This window comes from Meleagris gallopavo, chromosome 2, assembly GCF_905368555.1.
Source record: "Meleagris gallopavo chromosome 2, MGAL_WU_HG_1.1, whole genome shotgun sequence".
NCBI lineage: Eukaryota > Metazoa > Chordata > Aves > Galliformes > Phasianidae > Meleagris > Meleagris gallopavo.
Genome location: NC_139405.1, coordinates 54,585,668 through 54,607,302, shown reverse-complemented (window position 1 = coordinate 54,607,302; position 21,635 = coordinate 54,585,668). Strand labels below are relative to the sequence as shown.

At 41.2% G+C, this 21,635-nt stretch overlaps 1 protein-coding gene and 1 long non-coding RNA gene across 5 annotated transcripts in view; one reads left to right on the top strand and one right to left on the bottom strand.

Moving 5' to 3' along the window:
• Window positions 1-21,635, top strand: part of PDE7B (phosphodiesterase 7B) — a 167,635-nt gene that overhangs the window by 66,668 nt on the left and 79,332 nt on the right. The window contains exon 1 of one of the 4 annotated variants that reach the window (XM_085217243.1): window positions 17,318-17,916. The exons of 2 other annotated variants lie outside the window; for them this stretch is intronic. In XM_085217243.1, coding sequence (XP_085073369.1) covers window positions 17,679-17,916 — 238 coding nt within the window. In that variant the 5' untranslated portion in view covers window positions 17,318-17,678. Of the gene's footprint in view, window positions 1-17,317; window positions 17,917-21,635 lie in introns of those variants that run through there. One more of the 4 variants, XM_085217242.1, reaches the window with a different exon arrangement.
• On the bottom strand, window positions 15,230-17,947 carry LOC146544984 (uncharacterized). The gene is made up of 3 exons (XR_014881389.1): window positions 17,809-17,947; window positions 16,429-16,690; window positions 15,230-15,978 (listed from the first exon to the last, which is right to left on the bottom strand). It is a non-coding gene; the product is annotated as an uncharacterized LOC146544984 (long non-coding RNA).

Sequence of the window (21,635 nt, the reverse complement as noted above, 5' to 3'; positions counted from 1 at the left end):
CTCTGGCGGCATTGATAAATTCATGGTTGTTTTTGTACACCGCTGAGTTAGTTCACTGGACAAAAGTACCCCATGGGTTGGTTATTTTACTGTAGGTGTTATTTAACAAGCATAAAAGTTGCAATGAGTCACATCCAGGTTGGATGTTGTTATGGGCAGCTTGGTCCAGTGGTTGGCGACCCCCCGCACATAGCAGGGAGGTTGAAACCAGATGATCATTGTGGTCCTTTTCAACCCAGGCCATTCTAAATAAAAGTTTAAGAGCGAGTTTAAAAGACAAAAATAAATGAAGTTTAAAAATTACTGTAAAATCTGTCTCAATTAAAATCCCACATTATTGAAAAAGCATTGCTATACTGTGGTATCCAAACCCAGAGTACCCATAACATTGTGTAACAAATTGCAAGAGCAGTCTGTGAAGCCTGCACAAAATCCCTGCTTCCCTGCATAATAACCATGATGCTACATAGCCATTGTGCTCTTGCACGCACATTTGCCACAAACTATGAATTCCTTTTTGCTCAATGCGACAACGTCAGCAAAAACGTCAGCAGGGAGCAGACAGGGATTTCCTGCTCAACTCACGTAATGCTGCAGGTAAGGCACTCTGCTGGGAAGTACAAGTTGTGGAAAAGGAGTACTCCCTCAGACAGACAATAAAATTGAATCTGGCCCCCTTTGTTTCATGGATAATTAATGAAAATGCCAGACTGCTTTGCAAATTCCATGCAGTTTTATTATTTTATTAAGAAAAGGCACTTGTTTTTATGAAGGCAGTGCACCTTTTTTCCTGGTTGTATTTTTCCTGGTCACCGCTGGAGTCAGTGATGAGCTGCACCTTGTACCTGGCAAACACCAGCCAGACTGGACTGAACATAAGGAGACTCCAGCAGGTGCATGAATGTTTCCTGTCTGATGCAAGTAGGATCCAAATACAAGAGCAGCAGTAGTTTCTGAGATCTGCTTACGTTCCTATTTTTCAGACATCTACTGGATTTTCTGACTAAAAGTGTGCAAGCAAACAAGCAATTTTTACCAGGCACAATGCTGAAGCATTCTCAATGTCAAATCAAAGCTAAGTGAGAGTTTTCAGGGTCTTACCCTTGGATTTAGGCACAAAATCCTATCAGGAATTCCTAAATCACTTTTTAGGAACATTTTTCTGATGTGGTCCTTAATGTTTTGATGGCCTCTGTCGCGTTCTTACATTCAGTAAGAAACAGATAAGTCTCATTTGCAATAAGCATGCATAGCAGCTGCTTCAGATCATCAACAGTCTTTAATTATTAATAAAAGTTTTATTAATCATTAGTCAAATGGCTGGGAAGATCATTTTTCTTTCTAGTTGTAGATGTTTTTAATGCAATAACCCAAAATTTAAACCATATTAAATGCAAATCCCATTATAATTTGCACATTATAAAGCTAAATAGCTAAATACACAGTTTAGTGAATTATTCTTTCTGTTGAAGAATATCCTGAAAATTTATTTCATGAAATTTGTGTCTTGTTCTTCCACTATAAAAACTGCCCTGATTCTATCACAGTACAAAAATGTTACTGGACAGACTTCATTCACGTTATCGTCTAATCCATTCTTATCAAACATTTTAATGATAACATCTGCTGTTTTAATAACAATTTTCAGTCTTTATTACTTATGAGACCTAGGGCTAATCAGACATGTAACGTTTCACTGTATTTGAGAGTGAATGAACCCAGCATATAAAAGACTTTTTTTTCCCAGTGCAAGATATTTCAGCCTTTGTACTTTGCAGATAGTATTAGGAAGAACTTGGAATTAAATCAGAGCAAATCAGAAATATGCACTGAGACTTCCTATATGTATCTTCTGGTTTGTCTCTCAGAGGAGAACTTGCCCCTGCATTCCGCAGCTACATTATCATATGCTATAAAGGAAGAAGTGCAATGAATGCAGTCAGCTTATTCCCCCCAGGAGTTCCCTCTGGTAGAGTATGTCAAAGTACTCCCAGCCATCAGACTGTCAGGTCTGCTCAGATGTTTTGGAAGACAGTGTGCTCTGAATGAGAATGCAACAATAGTAGGCTGACTTTTCAGCAGCCAGCTCTCAGATAAACAGATAACTCAGATAAACAGTCTTCTTGAGGTAAGAAATGACACATATCAGAGGTTCCTGCCTTAGACGCCAAGGTTATTCGTCATGTAATTGGATATTGTTGGAGAAAACCATAATTAACCCAGATTTAAAGGCACAAGGCCATCTAGTGATTATATGTGGTCAAAGATAATCATTCTCTGCTGAATCCACTTTCATCTTTCCTATTCATTTACCTTTAAGAGATGTGACCTAACCAGATCTTGCTTAAACAAAGCTGTGATTTCCTGGCTTGGTGATTATTGTTATATTACAGACTTGGCATTCCTGGAATTTCATTGCTATGGCAAAGCAAAACTTACACTCTCCTAATACAGAAGTCTGGGAAGTTATTAAGCGGCAGAAGTGAGGAACGTGTGCTTCCTCCAGCAGATGCAGAGATAGAGTAGCTGTTGTAAATACCTGCTGTTGCCGTCAAGTTCTGCCTACACATCTGCCTACTTCATCCTACAAGTATAATAATAACTCTGGCTGACATTCAAGTGGGGCCAATTGATAATTGTGCCTTAATTTGTCAACTTCAGCTGGCCCTGGACTGCCCAAATGCTGGAAACTTCACAAGACCCAGGGAATCTGCCACTCCTGCCCTCACCTCCCTCTCACTCCTGTTCATGCTGTCCAGCTGCATTGCTGTCCCTATGCTGATATTGTATTAGAGCTGATTCCCAGTAGTCCTCATTTGCCCCTAGGGACTGTAATGAAAGTTTTAATCACTCCATGCATTGGCTGACCCAGGAGATTTTAGGACATAGCTGGCTCAGCTGGCCCAGCATGTTGAGGCAATTGGTCGTCAGAAGGACTGTCTTCTGCTTCCAGGAAGCAAAGGACTATCAGACCACAACAGGTTCTAGCTCCTGCCCCTAGGGAACAAACAGATGAAAGCTCAGAAAGTTACACCGAACAAAGTAATTCCTCTGGCTCGAGCCAGCTGCAAATCCTAAAAGCCTTCTCCCTCACATCTCTTGGCACCAGAAAATTGATACATCTTCTCATTCAATTCTTTGCTGAATCATGTGATAGGAAGTCTAATTCCCTGCTGCGCTTAATCTGTCATACGCTAACACACACTTTTATGTTTCTCATTATAAACATCCGCAAACCATCCGTGTAAGCATTACAAAACCTTAACATAAATGCTATACACTACCTTTAAAGATAGAATATTGTTTGAACAGCTTGTTGGTTGTTCATTTTCTTTTTCAAATGCTTAGCGTATAATATGTTCTTCCTTAATGGCTACACAAATAAATTAGGCTTTGGCTTTTCTCCAGATATTTTCCCATTGTTGAAAGGACTATCTGTTTTTAGACTCTTTCCCGTTTTTCCGTAGAGGTAGCCTTATCTTCTTGGTCCATCAGTAACAGTTCGTTACTGATGTGGAACTCAGGCTCTTTGAGGTAGCCTTTCCTGTAACTACTGTTTCTGTCATCAGTTGTCCCTCGAAACTGGGGGCATATAAATGAGATTCAGTGTAATTTCTTAGACTCATATAGAAAAAAAACAACCAGAATTCTTTGGAGATATTTTGTTGGCCTGTCATTATGGAATAGCTGTTAAGGTTTCTAAGCTCTTTTTTAGTTGGCTGTATATGGAAACAGATAACTCTGCCTGAAGTTCTGGATTGTTTTTGGTGAGTGAAGCTGGAAAAAAGTTTTTATAATACTGATACTGAGCTTTGGCTCAAGACTCATATTGTATCAAGACTCATTTAGTATCAACACTGTTTTGGTTCTGGAGTTATTTAGTAATATTTTATGCATAAGATAAAGCATATTTTCATGGTGGGTTTTTTTTGTGTGTGTGCATAGATTAACATATTAAATACATTTACAAAGAAATTATTAAAATTAGTGATAAAAATCTCCTTGTGATAAAAAAGCTCCTTGTGAAGCTGTTGACTGCCTTCTCTCAAACATATTATTGCATAAGAAGGAATTTTATCCAGGAAAAGGAAATAAGGCAAAAGGATTTTTAAAGCAGCAGGCAATAAGTAATAAAAAGGTGTCAGAATATATTCATGAAGTAAAAATGGTAAAAATGAAGTAAAAATGAAGTAGTAAAATGAAGTACAAATGAGGGGCCTCAGCTCTATGCAAAGAATATATATTGCACAAGGTGACAGTGGTAAATTGTGTTTACTGATGACACTTAGCATCTTGAGGGAAGCGGTGTGCTTTCTCCTTATTTATTTTGTTCCTTGATATGTCCACTGTAAGAAAGCTTATAGCTGAGTTGTTCTGACAGCCAACAGAAGGACATGAGCATTCTGAGAGCTCTTTTCAGCTCATATTATAGCAACATAAATTCCTCATATGAATCAGTGAACTATTTCTGTTTTTTCTGTTGGAGCAAAGTACAACTAACTCAAGTATTTCCTCTTCTATGAGGAGGAATAGGAATGAGAATAATGAGGAGAGCATTAAGAATTCGAGAGGACTAGTGTATGAAGAATCAGACATCCAAGATACTTTTTACTTGTCTTTTCTAAATATTCTGATGCTGTTCTACTGAGTAGCCATGTTTAAGAACAGCAGGTTCTATTCATAGGGGGAAAAGGAATTTTAAAATACTTGATTGCAACTGGTGACCAACCTTAGCTTTTAAAAATGAGCTCAAGTAGTTCAGCCAGAGGAGTAAAGGAGGTTTTCTGTTGCTTCACTTAATTCTCCATGTCCTACATCTGTACATATGGGAGTGAGTGTGTTTGCCTTGTCTTTCTATGAGTGTACATGTACACACTGTACATACATGAGCAACGATAGGGCTGGATGTTTCCTGGAAAACATGCAGTGTTCATAGGGAAGTACTTAGTGAACGGAAGGTACTATTTGCATGTAAAAGACATTTTGCACAGTTTGATAAAGAAAAATCATTAGATTAGAAATGTTATTTGAATGCTGATAATATTGCATGATGTGGAAGGAATTAGTCCAGCCAAGAAACATGATACTACACATTTAATGAAATTTGGCTCCATAAGGAATGATGAGGCATTTTACTTAGATATTATGACTTCCAGGATAACTTAAAACCTCGGGCTATGATTTTATGATATCAATGTGCAAAGTCTTGAGAAGATATCCTTTTTAGTCAGACAATACTTACTCAGTAATTCCTGAAAATCAGTTAATTTTGATTGCTTCAAACTGGATTGCCTGGAATCAGGACACCCAAATCGTCAATGCTTTTGGAAACTCAATGCTTAAAATCTCTTGATTCGTAATGAAAAGGATTTAATACATTTAAATGCTTTTTAATGTAGCACAGCTGGAGGAGTTCTGTGTAAACTCTGAGCAAAATTTAACAAGAAAATGAAACAAATATATTCTGTAAGGTGAAAATTTGGTATTAAGAATGATAATTTTTCAGATATTAGTATTGCCCAGGGCAATACCCATCATTACTTTCAAATGGGATTGGAAGGTCTTCTTGCTACCCAAGGACAAATGCAGCTGGAGCAGAATGATCACACACAGGGATTTCTGTCTCCCTACCTTGTTATTTTGCAGATCTGCATACTGATTAGTTCCTGTTGAAAAGAGTTCAAGCATTACCTTCTCTCAGAGATGCTCACCCCCTCCACTCAGCACACAGAGCAAATGGGCTTGCTCAGTGTCAGCAGCATTTTTTTAGTAGTAAGCTGGAAGGGAAAAGATCTATTGCAGGTGACTTCAGTGCTGTAGCACGCAGTGCTGTGATAGGCCATGTGGGCAATTTCTGACAGGGTGAGCAATTTGAGCAGGTCTGGCTGCCAGAGCATCTCAGCCTCCAGATGGACCTGTCTTTGACACGAACTGAGCTGCAGGTGTAGGCTGTGGCTGGTGTCCCTAACTCTTCAGTTGATCTATCAGTTACATTAGAGGCTGAAATAAAAAGTGAAATAGATGAGCCATGTCCCAAATAGTACACAGCACCTTAATTGCTTGTGACTATTAAAGATGATTCTTAGAATTGGTCTTTAGCCTACTCTTCTGAACAAAATACTACTTTTGCCACTGTATTATTTTAAAATTTCCCTCATACTATGGTCTAGTTACATGGATAAATCTAGCCTCTGTATCCATCCCTTTTTAGTAGCGGTCACTCCTCAGCCATGCATGGACAGCAGAGTTTGTAGCTATTATCTTAAGTTGTAACAGTTCCCTCACCTAGTTGTCCAGATGTTGTTGGCAAGACTACACAAAATGATAAAAGAGAAAAACATATTCAAGTGCAGAAAGAAAAAAAGTCTTTAAAATACTTCTTCAGAATAAAAGCAACTATAGATGCTGGAGACTTGTCAATAGCAAGGGGACTGAGATACCTGGGCATCTCTAGCAGCTCTTGTACATTGTGCTTGCTGCTGTGGACTTTGGTGGTGGTTGCAAGTGTCCAATTTTTGTGCTCACCAGGCCCAGGAGAAGCCTGGGCACGTGTCCTGCAAAATGACACTCAGGCTAGGAGGTCAGCTGGGGATACAGAACACCCAGAGGTCATGCAGAGCTGCCACTGCTACATGGCATGACTCACAGGCACGGCAAGGTGACAAAATCCTACTCAATTCCCTGAAAAAAACACCATCATTTATGAAGCTGGCTAGCACTGCTACATTTCAACAGGCATTTGTTGTATTTACACCCTTCCTTGCCGGTTACACTTGAACTCTAAGGGTGAGAAGATAGCTATAAATCTTCATAGTCCAGAAAAACTGTTTGAGGCCAGATCCTTAAAAAAAATGCATCTGCTACTATACTACATAAAGGTTCATTATTCCTAGCATATTTATATTTGTTTTCTTCCTCTAAGGTAAAGTAACATATCAGTCCATACTGGCCATAAGAAAAAAGGTATCATTTTCCAATGTGGCAGTTATAGGAGGCTAAAAGCCACCTAGTTCTGGTTTCCTAATTAACCAATATTATCCAGCGTAGCATGGTTATTTTGCAGCTTACATCTCTGGCCTTCATCCCAGAGAAATGAGGGGCAAGTGAGAAGAAGTAGGCTTCAGATCTCATCTCAGTACTGAGTTGTCTCACGTGGCCAGCCATGGAACCAGGATGGTCTCCTGAGTTTAGGCAGCTTAGATACAGACAAAGGAATTTCTTAGGATCACAGAAAGTAACATGTGATAGAGCAGGTAGTTAAATTCATGTCTGCTCAGAAAAGAAGCAAACTACTTACTAAGGGTGTCTGTAATGCATGGCAGATATTTTGGATGCTCTTGTTCTGACATCTGTAGAGATGTAAGGCCATTACAAAAGCACAGTTCATTGTCCTCTATTTCCCCATAGAGACTGTCCAAAGGAGAGAGAAAGGGAGTGAATGCCATTAATAAAATAAAACACCATAAATAAAAGTAGATATTGCAACAACTGCTGAAAACAAGAGTCTTTCAGTCATTCTCTTAACTTATGAGTATTCATACAGACATTATCACTGCTGTTTTCCAGTGCTTCAAAGTCTGAATAGGTAGAATTTATACTTTTCAAGCAATATTGCTGACATGCTTAAGCTCTGGTGAGTCCATTTTATTCAAATAAATATTTAAAATTCTGAACAGTTTTGGCAGTTTATCTTAAGATTTTGAAGTATAAACAGAAAACCTAACATCAGGATTTTCTCATGAGATTCTCTTCCCTGGAAAGTACTGAAGGGTAGCACTTTCAAGACTATTCTCATCTTTCCACTTCTGCAGAAGTTGAGAAGCTCAGCTGACACCAATATTTATTTATTTAGAGAGCAATGAAACACTTTGAACCTCAAAACAAAAAAGAATAAAAGTTCTGTTGTTTGAATTTCTGCCAAAGATGTAACAAAGTCTACTAAACAGTTGTTGAAGAGCAAGTGTTATAATTTAGTGCATTTACTTTGCCCCAAGTGCTACTCCAATATGCATCATTGTAATTTAGGGTGCAAGCAGCCTACCCAAATACCAGCACAAAACTTGTCTGGTTTGATTATCCAGCTGTTTTCCTATGGGTCCTATTAGGGCCAAAGGGAAGATATAGGCTCTGATAGATAGGCAGTGATTCAGAGGGGAAGAATAATTTGGGTATTTTGCATTGTGCCCTTGGTGACCATCTCATTTTCAATTTAAGTCACTGGCTAAGCTGGGTATCTAAGTTTAGTGTTGGAAAAGTTTTCCTGTTTCTTACACTAAGCTCTGAATAAGAATTAGGACATGTTTTTAAAGCATCTAGTAAAACAAGGGTCTGGCCACACAGCCATCTATTACCAAATTGAGTCCAAACTGATTTGCACACTCACATACATACTAAGGTATATTGTCTTTTAGTAATAAAGGTGAAAAAAAAATAGGTAGGATAGTTAAATTTGGCTTTAAGTTGCAGGGAAATTATAAAAATAACCTGAAACTGTTGTATATCTGGAAAAAAAAAACAAACCTTATGCTTGCCTTTAAGCCTTAAATACATAATTTAGTAAGTTAGCGTTTTTTATCTTATTTGGACCTACTATCATCTACTTAATAAATTTCTGCTCCTTTTGTTGTCTTTTTCATGAAATAACAATAACTGTAGTAGATACCTACAAATTGCTGAAACTATGTGATTCTCTTACATTTCATCCTGGCCCATTTCTTTCTCCACAGTTTACATTTGGGTCAACAGAGAAACATCTGCCAGTTCATCGTACTGTGGTACATCCCAATCCATTGGTCACGAATCTGAAGGAAAAGACATTAAATATAGAGCTGTTAAGGCTGTTTGGTTTTGGATTTTTTTGCTACTGTTGCTTCAAAAATATTTCAGAGCACTACAGAGATGTTATCAGATCTTCTTGTCTCTTCTGTGCTATGTACAACATTCCTACACACCGCCCATCTTTGTACCCAAATACATGCTCATCCCTGCATTCACATTGTCCAGTGCTCACCCTTACTTCCATATACTTTCAGATAAAAATGTTTAATAGATTGCTAAAGTTAGCAGAAAACTTTTCAGTGGAATAATTTAGCAACACAACACAAAAGACAGTGTTCATTTTTTTTTACTTACGAAAAATGTATTTTTATTAACATTTCTTTCAGTGAGGGAAAGTTGCTTCTCATTTTGTTAAGACAACAACCAGCACCACATTCTGACCTTTTCTGGTAATTTTACTTCACTATTGTTTTGTTAATTTATTTAGTCCTTAATATTCTAAAATGTTTATTCAAATGTTATTCAAATACCAGGTTAAATGTTACTCAAATATCAGGTTATAGGATCTAATGCAATGTTTTAAAGTTATCTCAACAGAATACTTGCTACGTCAAAAGAAGAAAAGAGAAACAAAAAAAACCTTCTCCGAAGTAATTTATTGCAATTTTTAAAATTCTGCTTGATGGACATTGGGTTTTAACTTCTAATTTCTTAAAAATAAAACCAAAGTCTGGCATTTTCATTAAACAAATTCTGCTTTCCAGATTGCTACTGCTAACACTGTTTTTATTATGCTAGCAATTCTATTCTGAACTACGGAACTTTGTAAAAAGAAAATGTTAAGGAACCAGCAGGCAGCCCTAGATGAGCATGCACTTCTGTTTGCTCTGTGACTAGAAAAGGAAGTATATGTTCCTGCAAAAATGAGACTTAAATAAGTATTTCCTCTTGGAGTCATACAAGCACATGTGATGGCATAGTTGGAATCCTGAGAATTAGCTTTTAAGAAAGCAGCTGATGCAGATGGCAAATGTCAGCAAAGGAGATGCAGTTCATTTTCCAATTTGCTGGCATAGGAAATTGGTGGTTAATAGAGTAATAGGCCAACTGATGTTTGATTTTTTTTTTCATAGTCACACAATCTGGTAAAAGTTACATCACTTCCTTGCATGCTAGCCCCACTAAATTCTTTCCTGTGCCAGCATTCCAGTGGAGGCTGGAAATACCAGAGGATTTCTTTCCCTTTCTGAAAAGCCAAAGTTAATGGTGGTTGAAACCAGTTTCATCTGGTATTACTTGAACATTGTTATTATACTTTAAAATAACAGCAAATCTATGTAATGGGTTTCATTGAAGTGCATAAGAAGATCCTGATAAAAATAACAGAAATCATTTTACTTATTTGATCTATGTCAAGTACGCCATTAAGAAAAAGCCAGCATTAGCAAGAAGATGAACTATACCATCATTTAGACTTTTTTTGCTCTAACCTTAGGACACAGGAATAAAGACTCTGTAACATCTCCACTTTTCAAAATGCTGAGGTTTCTGAATAGAACTACACGGAAAGTGAATACAGAACTGGAGAGCAGAGTTGTCCCTGGCTCCCTTGAGCACTTTCCTTAGCTAAAAGAGGCACACAGCAATCTCTTTTAGTCAATTGCTCTGAGTACAGTCAGTACTTTGCAGGCTTCAAAAAAGGTGACATTTTGCCAAGTCTGTACTTATAGAGACAAAACAGTGCCTATCATTCTAAGAATCTGATCTTGGTTTCTGAATTAAGCATCTTCAGAGCACAACAGCAAGTGGCTGAAAATGCGTGTGGGAGCAATCACTCTTATGTTTAGCCCTGTCTTCTCCCAGAAGTGACTGAAAAGGTTGTTGTTGTTGTTGTTGTTGCTATAGGCTCTCTGTCAGTAGAGGAAAAGCTACACAGAACCAAACTGTCTTAAAACTGGGAGATGTAGTAACTGGTATGCCTTGTAATTGACTTCACGTATGATATTGCAAGCCTTAGAAACATAGGGCTTGGAAATATTGAACGGCTAGTTAAAGTAAAAAATAAAAAATCCTGACAGATACCTTAGAAAACACATGGGTTTACATATGGTCAGGATATCTTGGAAGGTCCACCACAGCTGGAACTACATTACTGAGAGCAGCATGCCCAATAAGTCAGTTTTTCCAGACAATGTCCCTTCCATCTGCAACCCATTGGATGCCTTTAACCAGTTATAGATAGAATTTTCTCCTAGACTACCTATTCAGAGACTTTTCTTTCTGCAGCATCAAGATTACATTTGGAGTGGAATCTCTAACGCAGGAAAAGAACCAACATATGTTTTTGTGACTATCGGTGCAGTTTGACAGCACAGTCATAAAGTGCCAGAACAGGGGTGACACCAGAAGTCCATTGTTGCTAATTCCACTGGAGCTACATTTGCACAGGTGCGTTTGTAAGAAACTCTAAGAGCTTGGTTACTAGTAAATATGGCCTGATTTTGCAGTTGTGAGGATCTAGATCAGAGGGAGCTTGTTTATTCAGTAGTACATTTGTGCATCAGTTAGGCCTTTCCCACGACTTCCCTCTTGTCCATCCCTTCAGCAAACTGCACACACTGCTGTCATGCAAGATGCAAGCATGGAAAAGCTGAAAGGAAAAGATGTGCTAAAAGCATTCTTTCAAATTGTTGCCATAATTTTTAGGTACTTATGTCCCAGTTGAGAAAACATTTACGCATTTACGCACATAATCAGCTTTAAAGATGCAGTAATCCTTTTGAATTCATTGAGAACGTTCAATTACGTAATACCAGTTATGTATGTAAGAGATATGCATATCTCATCTGATTATTTTCTTTCTCTCCTGAGTCTTTTTACCTATTCACAAAAAAGGAATGCTGATGGATGATGTAGTTGTTACTGTCACAAGGTAATTAGAAAGACAACTAGCCTTTCCATTATCCTATGTAATACATTTTTATTCACTGCCTACATTTCCAATTAGTTGCAGCATTCTTAACCTCCCACTGCAATACCATCACTGATTATTAAACATCCAACACAAAACAGTTGCAATGATCACTGCGCAAGAGCTTTCCTTGAGGGCGGCAAAGAGTTTTTCTTAAATCTCTTGGCTTGACCTTGACTCAGGCTTAAACGTAAGAATTCAGGGAGGACATAAAATAAAGGAGTCTGTCAGATACATCATTCAGTAAAGTTAGACATCATAATGATGGCAACTTCCCTATTCCTCCTTCAGCAAAAAATGAGAGATCAGCATCTTATTTTTATTATTTTGTTATCATTGTTTATTAAGGTGAGATGTCTTTATTATCTCTTATGTCTGTCATGTCCCATAAAGCCCCATAGAATGTGGGAGATTTGAAACTGAACTTTTAATTCTCCAAAGGAGGCAATGGAAAAATTACACAACCTCACTGTTTCCAATTAGTTATGGACTTCTGTTTATTCCTTTACCGCAAACATTTTTGCTTAGTTAGTAGTACAAATTGTTAATCATAAAAATGTGTTATCTCATATGTGCTAAGAATGAAAAGAGAACTGATTCCTTGCCCTACAGAAATCAAGCAATCCATGTATTTCCATTTCCAGAACCTTTTCCAAAGGAGTTTTTTCAGGTATCCACAATAACCAGAGCATTACTGTAAACCTATTGTCTGTCTTTAACATTTCCCAGTAGGTGAAATTCTCAAGGAGTGATGCTGCTCAGGTAATAACAAATAGTGCATCCTACCTTTCCCTTAGAAATTCACCTCTCTACTTTTAACACCGGCATGGTACCACAGGATGGTAGCAGGTAAAAAAAAATCTCCTAGTTTGTACCTTGAATACACATTAAAAGAATGATAAAAATAAATTAAGAATCGGTAATAAAAATATTAAATCAAAAATAATGTCAGGGTTGGGGGAAAAATTCTGACGTAGAGCTTAAAGAATTTAGTATGTGCAGTCTAGAGCAAAGACATAGTAATTGTCCCCAAAGAAATACAAAATTATTCACATTTAACGAGGCCGTGGTGATAACAGTGGTAGCTAAGAGTTCTTATTAATAAGAAAAAGATTAAAATATACATCTGAAATAAGACAAATAAGGGGTAATAAGAATAAGAAAATAATACTAAGTTTGTTAAAGCAGCGGAGGAACGGGAGGTCATCTTTTGAAGCAGGAAGCTGTAAGCTCTGCACACCTCTGCCTGCTTATGTTTCTTCTGCCACATTCTCCATGTCTCTTCAGCAGTTTGTTCCCTTGTCCTTTCTAAACATTAGTTGTTCACATTATTGTGTTCTCCAGTGCTCCTTCTATGCTGCCCTACAACTGTGCAGCACATTTTCTTCTTCATGTGTAACAGCAGCATCCAGCCTTCTAAAAGTTTATGCCATTGATGTTATCACCACTCGGTTCTGACCCTAGGCAAATGCCTGTCCTATTGTCTGTGTATGAATCTACAATCCCAAGGACAGAGGCAAAGGCGTAGTTTTCGTAAGTGATTATTAATTTAAGATGATTCTGCTAATGAGTGCCATCTAAAAACACGTTTTTTGTACTTTCTAAAAATCAATATCTTATGGTCTTTGAAACTGGTGCCTAATATTTGGACCACTTACTTAATGTTTGCTAATCAGTGTTGAAAAATGTAGTGGTCTTTTTTCCATATTTTTAAATAGTGTACTGCATAAACAGATAATATAACTATTTTTTCAGCTATTACTTGGAAAAGCCTAACTGTAAGTTGTGACACAGTGCAGTGGTATGGGTTAGCTGATGGAATAGACAATTTCTACTTGTGATGCATTTGCTATGCTAACAATTTGTGCCATTTTTTGAAACATTGGCTCTCAGAAGTGCCAGGAATAATGGAATATAACTTTTCCTTTACATTGCTCCCTCAATACATAAAGGCACAAATGCCTGCACTCTAAGGCAGCTGTCAACAAAGCTGCAGACTGGAGGTCCCAGCATCACTTACAGTATTGGCAGGCAGGAGGAGGTCGCTGCTGGGGAATGAAGCCCGGGGAGAGAAGCAAAAGGAAAAGGCTGGGGGACTAGGGAGAGAATCAAGGATCTTTCTTCACCATTCTTTTTCTACAGCTTTTGTGTATCTGGCCTGATTTGTTGTGGGAGAACTGTTGGAGACTGTATTTGGCACAGGGTGGGATAGCTCAAAGCCAAAAGGATGGTGCTATTGCCAGTTTAAACCATGGCTTTTCGTTTCTTCTTTTTTTTTCTTCCTCTTTTCCCCTCCCTTCTTTTTCTTTGAAGAAAGGAAAAGAAAAAAAGGGAAGAAAGGGACTTGCAATGAAAACCAGAGCACTGGGTTAACGAAGGCCCTGCAGGCTTCAGTGGGCTGGAAAGATACACGAGGCACTTCCTCTACCATCTGGCCTGCAACGCTGCTGCTGCTGCTCTTGGTACATAACTTTGGAGTGAATAAGCAAACAAGTAAAACTTTTTAAGACACACCAATTATGCAACACCAGCTATTAATCTGTCATCTTACTCCCTTCTCTTTTCTCCAGCCACAATATTCCTTTCTGCAAGTCTTTTCCAGTTCTCATGTCTACCTGTGATACATACTGCCTTGTTAGGTTTCCAGACCCAACTCCACTTTCCTGTCCCTGGCACTGCTGCTTGGTATGGACGAGGGCCAGAGCCAGTACATTCATATTTCTGTTGTCATCGTTTGTGCTTCTGTGATTTGGAGTCTCAGATCTATCTGCATGCAAAGATTCCCTTCCAATGTGGTTGGAGTTGAGAAGGCAAAAGAGAAGTTTTAGATCAGATGAGTTTGCTCAAGACCTACTTTAAAAACTGTCACAAAGGGCTGGGTGCATTTCTGTGTAGGAGTATGTTATGTTTTATTTCTGATGGTTTTTCTCAAATGTGATGGGAAGTGTAATAGTGAGGTCACATCTTCAAGTTGTGTAAACCATCACTGCACCAACTCAAGTCAGAAAAGTCCAGAACTTTAAAAATCTGAAGATTTTATCTCTGGAAAGTCTTTAAGAGTGATGCTACAGTTGATTTTTGAGGCTGAAAACTTCATAGTATAGACTATAGAATCATAGAATCATTTAGGTTGGAAAAGACTTCTAAGATCAACTAGTCAATCATCAAACCATCATCACCATATCATTAAACCGTGTCCCTAAACCTCCCAGGCTTTCTCGTGAGCAGTGCTTATCTGGTTCCATTATGACAAAAGAGAGAAAAGGAAAGTCAATCAATCACAGCAAAAACCTCAGATGAGTTAAAGATAAGTAATCACTCCACCTAGTACAATTTCAAAGAACAAGTTCAGTAGGAATCAGATGTATTAGCTTTCAGTTAGACCCATTAATGCAAGAAACATTTTCTACACAATTCGTTTATTTATCCACAACTGCTGATCCTTAAACTGACCAGAAAGCAGGAAGAAACAGCAAGCACTCTAGAGCAATTTATTTTATTTGAAATTATTTGACGTTCACAGGAAAATATACATATACTGCCAGTTATTACATTTAAAATCACAGAATCATAGATTTGATTGAGTTGAAAGGGACCCTTAAAGGCCATCAGGTCCAACTCCCTGCAATGAACAGGGACAACTACAGATTGATCAGGATGCTCAGAGCTCCGCCAGCCCGAATTTGAGTGTCTCCAGGGATGGGGCATCCACCAGCTCTCTGGGCAACCAATTTATTACACGGTTTCTTGAAAGGACAAAACTATGCAACAACAGGCTATATTGTTCCTTTGGTTTCTGACTGACTTCTTGCTTTGCATCTGTAAAACTGTAAACCATAAAGTACAACTGTACAAATGCTTCACTTCTCACTGCCTGAATGTATCCACAAGGCAGGTGCCTACCCAAGTGACACAACTACTATTGGCATTAAATTTTTACAGCTTTAATGATATAAAACAATACTATCGATTTAGAAAACTCAGAAGATTGCTTACTGCTACTATCAGGAGTTCTGGTGGTTAAGCACCTAAGTATTCAGATATCCATCTGAACACGGGGCTGGGCATCTGCAAATACATTCTCTTCCAAGATTCCTGGTATTTGTTGTATGCAGTCAAGCTGGAAATGCTACCAGGATGGCCTTTCTTTCATGGTGTTCTATCACTTCTGATCTCTGTTGCAGCTGGGAGCAGGAAGTGCAGATGTAACCAAAGATGAAAAACTGTAGCTGAAAAATAAAGTTAATGGAATTTCTTGTACATCAAAGCCAAAATAGAGCAGTTTTGGCTTAAGGTGTAATTTGCTCAGTAGTATGCTGTCACCTTCTAAGACATTTGTATTTCAATTTATCCCTCTCTAGCAGAAACAATATTGCTTTAAAAAGAAATTGCACAACATCTGCCAATATGAAAAACCTAAAATCCCTCGAGAAACCATATAAATGAGGGGAAAAAAATCAATTTTGACACCATACATCACTGTATGAATGTGTTAATGTTGTGCTACTGTACTGTGTATCACTATTTGTTTTCTTTGTTCTTAACCCCTTTGTTCCAAGTCAGGATATCCTGACACTGAGGACACTTCAAAATAACAGTACAACAACAATGCTATAATTCTTTGGAAGCACTTCATCATTTTCAAGACAGAGCCACCTGAGAGCGTAGTGGGGACTTACAGCCTGCAGTCAGAATGAGAATAGCTTCCGTAAAATGTTGGGGCAGCTAATTTGAGGTGGGAGCATTCAGTCAAGCATGGTGGAGGGTCCCAGGACAGAGGAAACACCATGCTGCTTTTGCTGCCATTGCCATGAGGAGGAAGGGCTTGCGCACAGTTTGCTATATGAAGGGTATTCGGTCACTTTAAGCCCATTTTCTGGGACTCTTTTCTTCTCTGTTCGCAAGTTTGTTGTTCCACGTGGAGAAAAGAAAGAACTTCAACTGTAACCGAGAGAAAACAAATATATGCATGCTAGGAAGTATTATAATGCCAATAAGATCCCATTAAGTATGTTTTCTGTGATCTTACTGAAGCCTAAATGCTGGTACAGGAGATGACCCTCTGGACCCCTGTTGTAGGGCTGCTCTATAAACTAATGGCTCAAGGCCATTAACAACAGCTTGTTTAAAGGTGAAACAAAAGTTCTGGGCAGAGTGAAGCACCTCCTGTTCCTGGACGAGCACTTGCCGAAGCACCTGTGCCTTGGTTTTAAGGCTATGGAATGAATAATTTTCTCACTGGAGCTTGAGTGATCACTGCCACCAGGTAGTGTCCTAACATGAACCCATTCAGGTAGAGCTTGCGGCCAAAATAACGGGGCAAATCCCCCTTACCCCAAGCCCCACTTTCAGCAGCACGTTACCCCCTGGCCCGTCGAGTTCCTTTCGCTTTTTTCCCCCGGGTCGGAGCCTCGCGAACCCGCGCCCATCCACCAGGGCTACCGCTCAGAGGCCGAGTCCTCCACTCCCCTATAGCACCGCAGCGAGCCCTGCCGGGGCGAGGTGGCGCGAGGGGAAATCTCTCGGCAGCACCAGCCCCCGAGCACGTCAGGGACACTGCCCGCCCAGCCCCGGCAGCGCCGGTTCTCCCCCCCACCCCTACTGCCGGCAGCAGCGGCCGGAGCCCCCGCCCCCGCCCAGGGGCTCGGCGCTGCGCGGCGCCGGCATGAGCCGCGGCTCCGCGCCTGCCCGCCTGCCGCTTCGCCCCGGCTGCCGGCGCCTGGCGGCGGGCTGAGAGCGCGCACAGGGCGGGCGAGAGCGGCGGCCGCAGCAGCGCGGCCGGAGCCGGGGCCGGGCGGCAGCGGGGCGCGCCCCCTGCGCGGGGCGGCGGCGGTGGGCGGCCGGGCGCCCCCGCCCCGCTCTGGATGCCGATCGCGGCTGCTCGGGCCGGGGGGTGGCTGCGGCTTCCCGGCGGGGGGCGCGGGGCAGGATGCCGGTGCTCGAGCGCTTCTTCCCCGCGGCAGAACCGGGCAGGCGGAGGAGGACGGGGGAAGAGCAGATGCCCTTTCCCATGGGCAGCCTGCCCGGTTATCAGCAGGGGACCCTGGCCTGGGACTTGCCCGAGATGATCAAGATGGTAAAGCTCGTTTGGAAATCCAAGGGCGAACTTCGCGGGGCGAAGCACAGAGGGGTTCTGGAGAGCGAGGATGCCCTGGGCGGCTCGGCAGGTAGGTAGGCTTCCCTCGGCGCGCCGCGCGGGGCCGGGGCTGCGGGGAGTCGGCCCGGCCCGGCCCGTGGCGGAGCTGAGCCGCCGGAGATGGGCGGGCTGGAGAGGCGCGGGCCGGGGAGCGCTGCCCGAAGGGCGTCCGGGTTTGAAAACGTGCTTTTGGCAGCTGACGGCTCTCCCCGCTCGGAAAGGCGCACACGTAGAGTTTGAGCCCGCTTTGGGAACGAGGTCCATTTGCTGATCGCGCTCTCCCCTGCAGTCTGTTGCCTGCTTTTACGAGCGGGGTGAGAAAAGCTCGGCGGCAAAACAGAGCGAGCGGCTCGGTGGCTTTGAGGCTGATCTCCGCCGGGCGTCCGGGCTCGGTGCCGGCTCGGCTCAGCCTCTCGGCCCGCAGGCAGCCCGGCGGCGGAGGGCTCCGCGGGACGCCGGGCCGGGCCGGAGGTGCTGCAGCCGGCCCCGCGCCCGGGGTTTCCCCGCTGCTTTCGCTGCGACCGGCGGAGCGCGTGGCCTCGCCTCCCGCGCCGCCAAACTTCGCCCCGAACTTTGAGTGTGCGCGGCGCGTTCCACATGATCTGCCCGTGCTTCCAGCGCGGCCATCTGCAGCGCGCTGTGACACCCTTATGACTTACGTGCCTTAAATCTTGCAGTAACCCTGCCCCGATCCGCTGCTGTCTTGGAGCGTGGTACGTTACCGGCTGAAGAGCACGTGCTCTTCTCTAACCCTGTAGATCTTGTATGTCAGATTTTTTCCTAACTCAGTTATGGGGTCATATGGCACGTATCAAATGCTTTATTGAAGTCCAGATTAGACTTCTTGCCTTTTTGTTACGTAGAAATGAGTTGTTATGTTAGCCTGGCACTTACTTCCAATTAGCCAATCTCAGTTTTGCCCCATGCTCTGCTACGTCTTGGTTCAAAGCCTTCTACTGAAATCGAGCTCATCTGCCTACAGTTGTCTTAATGCCCTGTGATGAAGCTTTTGATTCTCCAGTCACTGTACCACCTTGACTCAACAGACCACTGAAAGTCTGCAGCGTGTTTCTTCAGAACCCTGGGTTGTTATTTCTGCAGCCTGGTCGCTGAACTCTTTCGTGCCTTCAGTCTTCAAAGATTATATCCTAGCCTTTTTCTGCACCTTTCAGTGAGTCCTTTATCTTGCAGCATTTCCTACCGGAATAATTGAATTTCTCATGCGACGTGACCTTGCTGCAGAGATTTCAAAGTGCTTGTGTATATGTGTGTAACTGTACTTACAGACCTGAATAGCACACGTGTGTCTGTGCATGACTTTTGGATGCCCACCAGTGCGGCCCAATTGATCATTTTATGACCATTATTTAGCACATTTGCAGATCGACTAAGAGATGCATGGTGCCCTTCTCTTTAAAAAAGGGAAGATATGTTCTCAGAGTGCAAGGAAACTGTACAGCCGGCCAACCTACTGTTTGAGAATCGCTTCAACTTAAAAGAATAATAAGATTGTTGTGGATAAAGCAAGGGGAGGTCAAATGTTCAAATTGCTCTTTAAGACTTGGAGCAAATCAGCTGGGAATGTACCGTAGCCAACCGGGGAGGCTGAGGTTTGTGTGGTAAATGGTGAGGGTTCAGAGATGGACCCTAATCAAACAGAACTTGAGAAATGCTGCATTGGTTACACCTCATGTATGAGTAATAGTGGTTTTCCAGTATGCTTGTGTTAGATCTGGTGGAATTAATTTCATTAGGTAACAAATGAGATTCGCCTTCAGATTCCTGGAGGCAACTAAAAATGTGCATGAATGTACAAGGAGAGATTATTCCACTAGCAGGATATGAATAACTTGCATTTACTCAAGTGACTATTACTCGTATCCTGTGAAGGGACAGTTCTCTCCGTGGAGCCAGATCCCATTTCATAACCTCAGTTGACTTGCAGCAGCACACATCAGAGCAGAAGATGACTGTAGCCCTCAACGTTTTAAATACGAATCATCAGAGAGTTTGAGTGAACCAGACCTGGGTTGCTGGTTTTTCCTCCTCAGCAACAGTCATGCTAGTAGTTTTCCCTCTTGTGGTTTCATTTTAGTCACATGAAGTACTCTGGAGTACATGGGAAAACCAGTAAATGCTGAAATCCGGTGTGCTTAAGTAAGTGCAAAAGCAAAGAATGTAGAAATGGGGAAAAAGGAGAATCATTTGGAGGAATTGGTAGTGTAGGACGCTTGGTTTGATGTTCATATTGTGGGTGTGAAAGAAACACACAATGTGTACACAATGTGTAACTTGCATCTTATAAAAAGGCACTACTTCAGTAGGAGATCAGGTTTTTTTTCAGGTGAAGCTAAAGCAAATAACTTCTGCCCAAGGTACTGCTGGTTAGGCAAATAAAGGTTGATTGTTCAGCAGTGGAGTTCAGAGCACTCTCCACATCAAGGGCTTTTTTATTTAAATTTGTAAGTGTTCATGTGATAACTCATGTTCAGTTATCACATGCTCATGAAACTATTTTGCTTACGGTAGAAGACGAGGAAATAGATATGGATTCTGGAAGGGAACTCTCAGGATTTCTGTCTTGCTTGATCATGTTAGAGAGTTTTCAATCTTAGCAAAGCAAATTCCCTTGTCCTAGCCTAAGAGATGTCACCCAGCTTTGGGCTGGTTTTCTGGAAAGGAATAACCTTCTTAACTGTAGGTAGTGAAGGGGAAGGAGAGCTATATCTGGGTGTGATATCAGTTCTGTGGATGGCAATGTCCTGGTGACCCGTATAACTGTAAATCATACCGCATTCCTATTTCCTGAGGTAGCTTTTACAGAGCAAAGCTATCTGTGTGTTCTGGGCTCTCAAATTAAAGAACTGTATCTGAATCCTTCATCTTGTTCAAAACTTAGATTAAGGCACTGAATCTCCCTGCAGAAAAGTATTTACAGTACATGATGCAGCTTACGGTTGGAACCCAGATCTCGTAGATACTGACTACCTTGGATTTCTCTCTCTCTTTTTTTTTTCCCAAAGCAGTAACATTCACATCTTGAGCCCTCTCTTACTGCTTTTTACAGTTGATGTCAATTAAGACTGCAGACCTTTCTCCTGCTCCTGGCCTGCTGTTGCTTAGTAACTCTTTTATTTTCTTGTTTCAATCCCCAACCAAATCAGTACAAAACCATGGTTTGGTGAGAACTCTCTTCAGCTCTGCCAAAAGCCATTTAACGCATTCAGACTGGACATGCGATAGTAAGAAAGTGCAGTAATGGAACATAATTAGTTTGAAGAGCATTGGGTGGGAAATGGGTTATGATTCACTGTCGCTCTTTACGGTGTTTCAAAGATTAATTGCAATGCTATCTGCTTGAATAAAGTAACAGCATGTGTTGATATTACTACAATTGAATTATTGCAATAATTCTGTATGGAAACCACGTTGATGCTTTGTAGGGAAGTGCGTTTTGCTTCTGGCCTTAACTTTATCACTTTCTCATACAGTTCAGCAGATTAAACAAACTGGATCAGGGAACAGGTACACATCTGCCTCTAAGACTCTTCCTTATGAGCATTTGCAACCTCTTAGATTTACAGTGATCATCCCAGATAATTCCAGAGAGACATTCTGTACTGTTTGAGTCTTGCACATGTGCAGACATGCAAGGCTTTCAGAGAAAGCACAGTGGTACTTAGAATTCTCGAGGACCTCTGCGACACTGATCTCTGTGGGTTTTTGAAATAGCTCTGAATGTATTTTTCC